This window comes from Acyrthosiphon pisum, chromosome A1 (genome assembly GCF_005508785.2).
Source record: "Acyrthosiphon pisum isolate AL4f chromosome A1, pea_aphid_22Mar2018_4r6ur, whole genome shotgun sequence".
NCBI classification, from domain to species: Eukaryota; Metazoa; Arthropoda; class Insecta; order Hemiptera; family Aphididae; genus Acyrthosiphon; species Acyrthosiphon pisum.
In genome coordinates, this window is record NC_042494.1 from 125507820 (window position 1) to 125518947 (window position 11128).

At 28.8% G+C, this 11128-nt stretch overlaps 1 protein-coding gene across 1 annotated transcript in view; it reads right to left on the bottom strand.

The window, feature by feature from the left end:
- Positions 1-841: 841 nt before the first annotated feature.
- Positions 842-11128, bottom strand: part of LOC100162435 (tetra-peptide repeat homeobox protein 1) — an 11808-nt gene continuing 1521 nt past the window's right edge. The window contains exons 2-3 of the mRNA XM_001952274.5: positions 4687-5365; positions 842-1572 (exon numbers count right to left, since the gene is read on the bottom strand). Coding sequence (XP_001952309.1) covers positions 4727-5365 — 639 coding nt within the window. The 3' untranslated portion in view covers positions 842-1572; positions 4687-4726. The remainder of the gene's footprint in view (positions 1573-4686; positions 5366-11128) is intronic.

The following is an 11128-nucleotide window of genomic DNA, read 5'->3' on the forward strand; positions in this document are numbered from 1 at the left end:
TTTGTTCACGAATATTTCGAAATATTTTCATTGAACATTGCCGTTAATTAGAATTTGTAATTTGTATTTAAATGATATTAGGTTTTATTGAAATAACAATATATAAGTTGGTAAACTATGTTTGAATTTAATTTATCTGTTGGAACAGCTAATTTGAATTGAGTGACATCGTATAATATTATATATATATATAAAATATATCCTACCGTTTTCTCAATTCATATTAATATTTATACTATAGTTTATTTTAGTGTTCATTGTTTTTGGCTTTTGTATCTTTTATCAGATCCCACCACATATTTTATAATATTTGATACATTTTTAAATTCTATATTTAATAAATTCTATCCAAACATTTTGGTTTTGGTCATTATTTTTCAATGTAACTATATTACGTAACATAAACCTCATAGTTTTTAAACTGCATAAGTAATGTTTTCTGAGAATTTGTTGTCTATTATACATCTAAATATACGATTTTACAATTTTGTCAGTATGACAACTTTGTCATTTTAAATTTTAATGGTATTTTCATCCTTTAAAATATTATAATTAATTTCTTTTGACTATTTTAATCGTTTCAAAAAAAACAATAACTAATCACATCTTATAATACTATCATTCAATGTTACCTATGCTTGGAGTAAAAATTTCGTAGAAAAACGTAGTTGTGTAATGTGTGATAACCGATAAAATTATGTACACCTTAATATTATCCATATATAATATGTAAAAATAAAAATATTTATTCAAAAGCATAAACGAGTTATTTTTGTTCTGAATATGTTTTAGTTAGAGGCCGTGAGTATGAAAAACAAGTAATAATTCATTATAAGCAGCATTGAAGTGGACGTGTATTTTATTTAAATAAAATATGTACGCAGTTCACGTAAATAATAAATTAACATAACAAATAAAAACATTTTATTACAGATGTGAAAAAATCTCTCAAACAGTAATAACACAATATAATAGTAAAATACGATAATAATTATACTATAATAATCAGTATGGTTTTACATTTTGAAATAATGCTCGTCACAGAATATATGATTTCGGGTTTTCGTTTACATAACTACTGCATCGGTGTCTTTATACTGTAATATGACTAATAACTAATAACTTACTAATAACATAACATAATATTATAATATAGCTTCGCGTATTATAAATGACAGTTCATAGTATAAAAATTTGAATGAAAAAACGACATTTTTGTATAATATAATAATAATAAAGGTACATACTAAAATACTATAACACTACGCGTTTACCACTTTAAGACACACACGAATTTTTGATTAAAAAGAATAACCCAGGAAGATAATGTGTGGGGTGCATCGGATGTCAGCCGTAGTCGGACGTCTGATGTTACCATATACGCGGTCAGTGTGTGAGAAAAGTGTACGCGATGTATTATGTTTACAGTATAATATTCTATTATAATATGAATGGTAGTCGTACGCGGTTAGTGATCTGAATATCCACATGCGTATTTAAGTCCAATGGCATATTGTGTAGGTACATGGTAATAAGGCGCCAATTTCGTAGATGACGTGTGTAGACGCGTATCTGAAACGTATGATATATAACTTAACAGTTGTATAATATAAATATCGCACAGTAAATAATAATAATAATAATAATAATATAAATCACCAAAGACACGATATAAACAGAACATAATTTGAGATTGCTCTACGATAGCCGGGCATCTGGTTAATGTTTTCAAACGGGCTGTGTGACTGTGTATAATACAGATTATATACTAGAACCGAGAATATTATAGACGAGTGGGTAGGTGTATTGTGTATGCCTAAGTGTTTATATTATTATATTCACTTTTTACTATGCGAACGTACACAATATAGATAGGATAACGGGCAGCTATATTATATTATTGAGAAATAATTTCCGGTTTGCACACGTTTTATTTTTATTATATATATATATTATTTTATATTTATTCAAACATATAGGTAGGGCGGGCGAAGACTAAAAATCGTTAAAAATCTTTTAAAAAATAAAAAGTAATATTTAAATCGAAAATTTTAATCAATGATATTATTCAAAGTTTATATTGAAATTAAAAAAAAAATCAATATTATATAAGAAAGTAAAAATGTAAAAGTGGTATTTAAAACTGAAACTAAATAAAAAAAATAAAAAAAGAATAACAGAACACAATTAGGTCGATAGTGTAAAATTATATAAAATCATAAAATCATAATATTAATATACCATTTTTATTAAATTAAAATAAAAAAAACTATTATATAGATTGAAAATTGTTACTTATTGTAACAATAAGGCCTGACGAGCCGTCGAGAGGCACAGTTATGAACTCTTTTTGAGAAATTTCAATGTATATTGGCTACACATTTACATTTTCGTATTACACTGCAGCACAATTATTATGTGTCGTACTTTACGGAGCACACTAAAAAGGGAATGGACTAATCGTACATAGTAAATACTGTGAATATACGTGACGGTGGGCGACGAATCACAATATATTATTTACATCAAGCGTTGTGATGGACGTAATAATAATAGTGCCTACTTAATACATTAACAAATTTGACGCTTATTATCTTACAACTATTAGAATAATATCATATCGACATTTTGCGATGAAGATATCGCGTCAGTCGTTTTGTAGATTAAAATTTCGTAGGATGCAAAATATATTTAATTGTTTTTATTATTCATACGTTTTTACCACTTACTCATATGTACCAAGTATACAGAGTGATCTATTTAACATAAGTCATTCATTATTTAAAAAAATACTAATTTTTTTTGAAAATATTTTCTATTCATAACATTTTAAGTCGTTACAATGTAAAATTTTTGAAAAAAAAAAAAAAATTTTTTTTGTATTTTTGGTGATTCAAAAAATATACCTATGTTGTGATATAAATGATTTAGAAAACTGAATTAAAAATGTATATGACATTGTTGTCATTAAAAAAATTAAAATTAAAAAAGATTAAGCAATGGAAAGAAATAACATTTTTTTATAAAAATGTTATTTTAACTTTAAATCATGTGAAAAACACATTTTCAAATACGTTAGTAGTTTTTGAAATAATGGTAGTGTCTTACGCTAAATGGATCACCCGATCTACACAAATAAGTCTGATTGCATGGCGTATATTCATGGGTGTAGTATGCATGGTGGCTATGGGGGCTACAACCCCGCACAGAAACTTTTGTAGCCGCCTCATGGTGTTTACTTTCATTTTTTACATTTTATCCGAAATTATAGTTTTAAATGTTTTTATAATTTTCTAGTTCTATATAGTCCCCACGGCCACACAGATAATTATATCAAACTACGCCCATGCGTATATTGGTCGAGTTGTTGTAATATTGTATATATAGCAGCTATATTAGCTATAATTATTATAGCTATCATTGAAATCACTCGGCACGTTTACTCAACTCATACGAAACCATAATACAATTAATTATGTAGTATACAAATCTATTTTTAACATATTATTATTATCGATGTACCTTATTGTAGCTACCTATTTGGCTATGCAAACGGCTTAAAATTAAAAAATCATTCCCGAGTAAATAATTCGTAATTGTATTTTGTACACAGTAACGAGTAGGTACGTTCAGTGTTCACGTGCCCGCAGGTAATGCGTACTTATAATATAATATAATATACGCATAGACATTATAGGCACGATCATAACAGACACCATAGTTATTTTAGGGCCATCATGAGTTATGACCGTAGACTGTCACTCGGTCAATTAATAGCAATCACAATTTATTAAAACGAATAGCTCATAAATTTCGTGTATCAAAATGTTTTAAAAACGGTCACATTGGCGGCCGATTCGCATCAAATGAATCATCTGTATGTTATGAATTATTATAATAATATGATTTATCGACTTGATATGTGTTATATAGTTAAGTATGGTAACGTTACCGCGGTGACAATAATAATAACATAAAATATGACGATCGCCGTATGAATAGGGTTAAAATGCACGTGTAGACAATAACAAATCCACAGCTTACTTAAATTTTTTAAATACTTCTTTTAAAAAATGTGAAACTATGTCTACTGGGTGATCCAAATAATTTAAGACACTCAACAGTTATTTACTTTATCTACCATATAATTATTTAATAAAATAATATTTTTGTATACTATTGCGTAACAAAATAATTTTTAATTCTGTTTTTGAGGCAGAATATTTCTTTGAGTACTTTTGTAAAGAAAAATATGATTATAGATGAGTAGATTATAGGTTATAAGTATTTAAATTTTAGCTAAAGCCCGCAAAATTCTAGAGTCAACTACTCCGGTTGTCGTAAATTTCAATACTTATAAAGTTTTAAGAAGCTACTATCTACATTTTTTTATATCGAAATGCTCCGAATAATATTCATGAAATTAAGAATGATATAATTGTCCTTTAAAGAGTAAAAAACTTAAAAATATTAAAAACAAAATATTTTTTAACAAATATTTTTTTCCAAAGATGTTTTTTTTGTAACAAGTTAAAATTACGTAGGAGAAATGTTAGTATCTTCTGAAATATGAGTGTTTTACGTTAAATGGATGTATGCATGTGTGGTGTGAGCTTTGGCCTTTGGGCAGGTTCTAGGTCCCCTACCCCCTACCAAAATCCATTATGGATGAGGTTTTATACTCACATATACAACGAACGGTGTGCAAGTCACTGGACAGCTTTGTTCACCACAGGTCGTGGTCGGAATATAGCGGCTTGTGGTAGGGTAAAGGCAGCGCGGGATACGGCCGGCGGACCTCGACCGGGTATGGGTGTGGTACTGGGACGCCGACGTGCTTGACAACCGGCACAGCATACGGCTGGGGCACGGGCACCGGGTACGGCCTGTCCACGTGCACGGGGTACGGCCTATCGACAGACACGGGATATGGCTTGGGCACGGCCACCGGGTACGGTCTGGGTACCTCGACCGGGTACGGTGCGGCCACCGGGTACGGGACGTGCTTCTCGACGGTCACCGGGTATGGATGCGGTACCGGCACGCTCTTGGTAATTGTAGTGGCAGTGTGCACGTGCGTGGGGTAGTGGCGTGGTGCATAACCATAGCCACCGTAACTAGCCCCTCCGTAACCATACCCTCCATAACCGGCCCCGATTGCGCTACCCAGCCCGTAACCACCGAGAGTGCCGTAGCTCAGGCCCTCGTCGTAGAATCCACTGCCGCCGCCGTATCCCAGTCCCCACGCGCCGCGTTTCTGCTTGCCGTCTGCCTTGTGGTCCTTGTCTCCGGCACGAGACTTGTCGATCGACGACTCGGTGGTGCACGTGGCCAACGTCACCGAGACGGCCAACAACACAGCAATCTGAAATGTTCTGGCAGTGAGTATCACATAATAACACAATAATAAATTATTATCAGATAAAATATTAGATATAATAATAATAGATGTATCCTTGTATTAAACGTGTACAACATAACTGTACTTGAATTGCCTATACAATACGCCGTCTATAAAATTCTTTAAATAAACTAATATACCTATATTACCATTGATGATAAATATTATTAATTATAATCAATGCTATTACCTATACGGACATTTAAAAAAAAGCAAGATTAAGTCCAAAATATGTATAAAAAAATTTAAGTACCTGTATAGTTTTATATCTATACATTTTAACAAAGCTCGAAAAAATCAGGTAAATTATTTTGTAGTTGAATATGTAACAGAATTTTCAATTTTAGTTGTTAATGCATGAAAACTTAAAATACACACCTAAGGTTCCTCATAAGTTTCTATTTTAGAAATTTAAAATAATGAAAAAATATAAGATACATAGGTTTTTTTATGGATATTTGAAGTTAAAATGTTAACAAAATTATATAATCAAACAAAATAAAATAACGATTTTAATTCTTTTGTTGTAAATTGTAATTATTCAAAATATATTAGTTTTTTGAACTTTTTGATATTATTATTTACATACAATGACATTTTCAAGATATTTAGAAAAATTTTGTATTTACCGTGAACATATAGTTTTACGGTAAGTTGGTATTGATTTATATAAGGCAACAGCTAAGTAATAGTATATGACGTTATATTTTATAATATTATATAATATAATATGCGATTTGTTTTTAACAAAAATTAGTTCAACCTACCATATTTCTAATAGAAAATAAATTACTAATAGTAATTCTAAGTAGTTAATAACAATTAAGTACAATATCCATAATTACTAATTGTGGCTGACAAAATATTGTCCCACTCTAAATCATATTTCGTACCTATGCAATAATTTACCATTGAACTCAAATTTAAAACATTCGTTACAGTGAACTCAATAACGAGATACATTCAAAGCCTATGATATATAGCGATGCGACTTATCTGGTTTTTTTTAATTTATAAAAGTAACGTTTTAACATATTTTTATGGTAAATTTAGTTTTTTCATTTTGACTATAATTAGCACTTTAACAAGCAAATTAAATGTATCATCCTGTTGTATGTCCTGCAACCTTAGAACCGTTAAGGGGCTGATAGGAACTTGTTTTTTAAATTTTTCGCAATTCTATAAAATTGAAAAATTATATTTAATATTTTAGTTGTCACCTTCATTTTATAATACTCTTCTACTAATCTACTGCCCGATACTTTTTGGAAAGGGGCTTATACGGTGTATTATATCAACAAAAATAACTTCACAAGAAAAATTCTAAGGCTTGGTCGAATTATCGGATATTCTAGGTATTTTTTATCCGAGAAAAGAAGACATCCTACAAGCCGCATTGAAATCCTGTTTTTAATTTATTTTAAGTACTGTTATACATATAATAATTTGTGAAAAAAAGCTTAAAATTGTCTTATATTTTAAGAAACATTATAAAGTTTGAGATTAAAATATCGATAAACGGAGTTCAATGTGGACTGTAAAATATTACCCTTACTAATAAAAAAAAATTATCGAATTTGATTCTACAGGACAGGATTATCATTCCCGTGGGGTGTATTTTTGTGGACAAAATTACATTGACACCGGGTGCCTCAATAGTTTTCTTCAATTGAGATTTATATAATAAATATGGTATTTCTTTATTTTGTAGTTTCGTAATATTGCCAATATTATGTAAACTTCTTTATGTGTATGGAATGCCTTTATACACTTACTATGTATATCATAATATATAGTCAAAATACGTAGACTTTTATTAGAAGAAAATATTATTTATGATGCAGTTTTTTAACACGTTTTTCCCGCCTGTCATCATTTGTAAGAATACAATATCGGTTAAGTATATAATATAGTTTAGGTACGAATTGTAATTTTATATTATATTGTTATGTATTTTTATACTGGCACTTTAAAATGTCTCCGGATGGCGGCTAAAATATCAGTATAATATTGTAATCAGATTTAGTCAATATTACATAATACAACATTTTTTCGATCGTTTTATTTTAAAATTCAAATATTAATACATTTTATTATTGTATTAGTATTTGTACAAAAATCGATATTGTTCAATAAATGGCATTGACCTACGCGAACATTTTAGTCCCTCGCAGGCATCATAGAGCGTGTTATATAACATTTGTTTATGCAAAATACTATTATAGACATCGTCACGCCATATTATAATTTATACGTATGTCATATATGTGGTCCGGAGTTCGATAATATAATAATAAAATAATGTGTCGAACAATTCCATAATATTATGTACAATCGTGTGTCTGGAAAAAAATATCGACCTGTATACCTATATGTGTGCAAGACCGATACAATATTATTATTATTAGGTATAATATTATTATTATAATTTAGAGAAATGAAACCGTATGGAATTTTCGTAGTAAAAGTCTGTGCGATTCCGGCGATGAATACTAATCTAAATTGACGTTGTGTAACTGATTTCCTGATGACCGAATCGTAACATGCAAACGCTTCTTGGACACTGACCAAGTTTCACACCCGAATTATGTATATTATGGTTGCGACAAGGAATCACGTAGTATACCTAGGTATTATATTTCGGACATTGGATTTAGACGCACGCAACAGATTCCTCATGTACCTATGCGTATACGCGCTTAATATTAATAATAAAAATGATAATAGTAATATAATATGATATTCGGTATAACGTTTTGTAGCCGAAATAGTACCTATGTAAGGAATAATATTTGAATAGATATAGTACAATGTGTTTTATACATATTAAACAATATTATTCGAATATGTTTATTACAACAACAACAAAAAACTAAAAACTTTGTCTAGTAAATAATACATGTGTTTTGGATAATTTTTTAAAACGCAATGTGTTTATCTATACATATAAAATCCAAATACCACTTAGTCACTGATCGCTGTAACTCAAAAACTACGCAACGTACGAACTTGAAATTTGAAATAGAGGTTCCTCTCATATTTTCACCGTGCAATAAAAAAGGATTTGCTGAAATTTGCATTTTAAAGAGGTGCTTAAACAGGGATATTGAGGTTCACGATGGAAATTGTAAATTTTATTTTTATTTATTAATAGTTGCCATTGGTTACAGTTTACAGTAGAAATTAGAATTTATTTATTATTGGTTATTCGGGCAGATCAGGTAAAAGCTTGCATCAAATCAAATTATTGTACATCGCCTACCAGGGTTGCTGAGTTGCACTTACTGCAGCAAGTTACACCCAAAATAAGTTGCAAATAAGTAACAATCGTAATTTTTTCAATATTTTTACGGGCAATGAAGTGCACGGGTTCAGCTAGTCTTAACAATATAATAATATACACAAAATAAAGTCGATAGATATTATTATTTTAGCTACAATAATGTAATATTTTTCAGTTAGTTAGTTATCTCGTTGATATAACATCACTAGATTATTATTTATTATGCAGAGTAAAACATGCAGAAATTTCTTCTCTGCCATCTATATACTCTTTACAGTATTTTTAATCACTCATTATCAGCGTGTCAATCCACCCCCGAAAAAAATGATTGGTTATACTTCATATAATATGTATTCGGTAGTAAGTGTAGGAATATTTTTTTATAGCAAACAGTTTATTTAAAAATAAAAATAACTTATTAGAAAATGATTCAAACTTTTAATATTTTTTTAGATAAATTATATATTATGCATTCTACTTAATCGAATTTAAAAATATTGTATACCTATGGGCCATAATATATTATACTCAGTAGGTACAGACGTAATTTACTAGATGTTTTATTTTATAAATACTAAGTTAAATTGGTAAAACTCCTTTTTTATCTTTAAAATAATAGCCGGTTGAACAACACAATATATATACAGGTTCAGTTAATAATATGTGCAAAAATTCAAAATAAAATTAATGAAAATACATTATTACGGCGGCTCATCGTGCATGTGCAATTAATTAATCATACAATTGTAATTAAAATACTATTTTGACAGACGTGTTTTGGCTTAACAATAAAGCAGTAACATTACACTTTTTAAATTAATAACGACCTAGCTACTGTTGACAGAAAACCGGTTTTTCTTCTCTATGATCCATAGATAATATTATTTACATTGTACCACAAACAATGATTGTGCTAATCTGGGAGCGTAAAATTAATTATATATGATAAAAAAATATAATTTTTATTTTATTTCATTATTTCTGTTTTGTATATCAATTATATATTATGCAATATAGTTTACCCTGGGTCTCCGCACAGGTTTTTCTCAGTGAGGTGCAATATTTCTTTGTTAGAATATATTAAGTTAAATAATAATTATAATAATATTTTTTAAATGTTATTATTTAATTTTATGTATATTTTGTATTATCAGTTATGCAATAAAAAAAACACGTAAATACAAAAAGCAATTTTTACATTACAGAAAAACATTCTTTTAGTTTTTAGGCTTTATTTGATACCTTAAAATTAATATGGTGAAATTAATTCTGTTGATTTTGAGAATTTATCTTTATTTTGTCAAATTCCTATTGAAGTAGTATTTTGTTGTTGTAATTTTAAATGTGTGTAATATTATGTCAATAGCAGTTATTTTGAACTGTAAAAATATTTAACATTAGTGTTATATACAGTATTATATATTACAATTTTAAACAAAAAAGTCATAATATAACCAACGAAGTTCTCCCTTTATTATACTGATGGACTTCAGCCAAATGTTTGTAAAATAACTATTTTCTTATTTTATTTTTAACACTGAAATAATAATTCAAGTAAAATATATTACATGAAAAAATCAATCATATTTTCATAAGTCATAATATATACTTTTTTAAAATTATTTATGAGTGTTATATTACATTAGATAGAGTAAGTGCTAGGTCCCTAGCCCCCCCTCTGAATCCGTCACTGATACTTATTACCTATACCTTCTTACAGAATGAAATGTTTTGTATTTTTGTGTTTTGAAGAGCATAAAATATTTTAAATAATCGATTACAATCAACAATGTACCAATTCGTCACTATAATGTTCAAAATGTATATATCTACAGATCATAATAGGGGAGTACTCGCATTATATTATATATGTTACCGGCAAAGTGTTGAATATAGGCATTCTATAAATTTCTTAGGCATTCTATATAATTCCTTGAACTATTTGGCAATGTATTAAATGTGAATGTTAATTTATATTATGCCTAGGAAATCTATAGATTTCCCAGGATTTTTATAGGATGCCAATACTATGTTAGGTAATGTATTAAATCAAAATATGTTTATGATTATTTATTGGTTATTATTCATTTATTACAGCATACAGATTATGAATGGCATTTCGAACTGCATAAAATATTATTCTTCTTTATGCACAAACATTTTTTGGATTGACACTTAGTCTTGCATGTGCATTTTATAAAACCTTGTCCAGTTTCTGTAGATTGTTGAGTTGCAATTGTACGTAAAGCAAATGTATTTTCTCTTGAAACTTGGTCAAGTGTTATTAAATTTTTTTGGCATATTGAGAATTGAGACCTTCTATATAAAAATTTTAAAAGCCCTTCCTTAGTCCCTAATCTAAAATACCCATCAATTGTTACCTGCAGAAATATTTTTATGATCTTAAAATAATAAATCATAAACGGTTGAATTACTATATTATA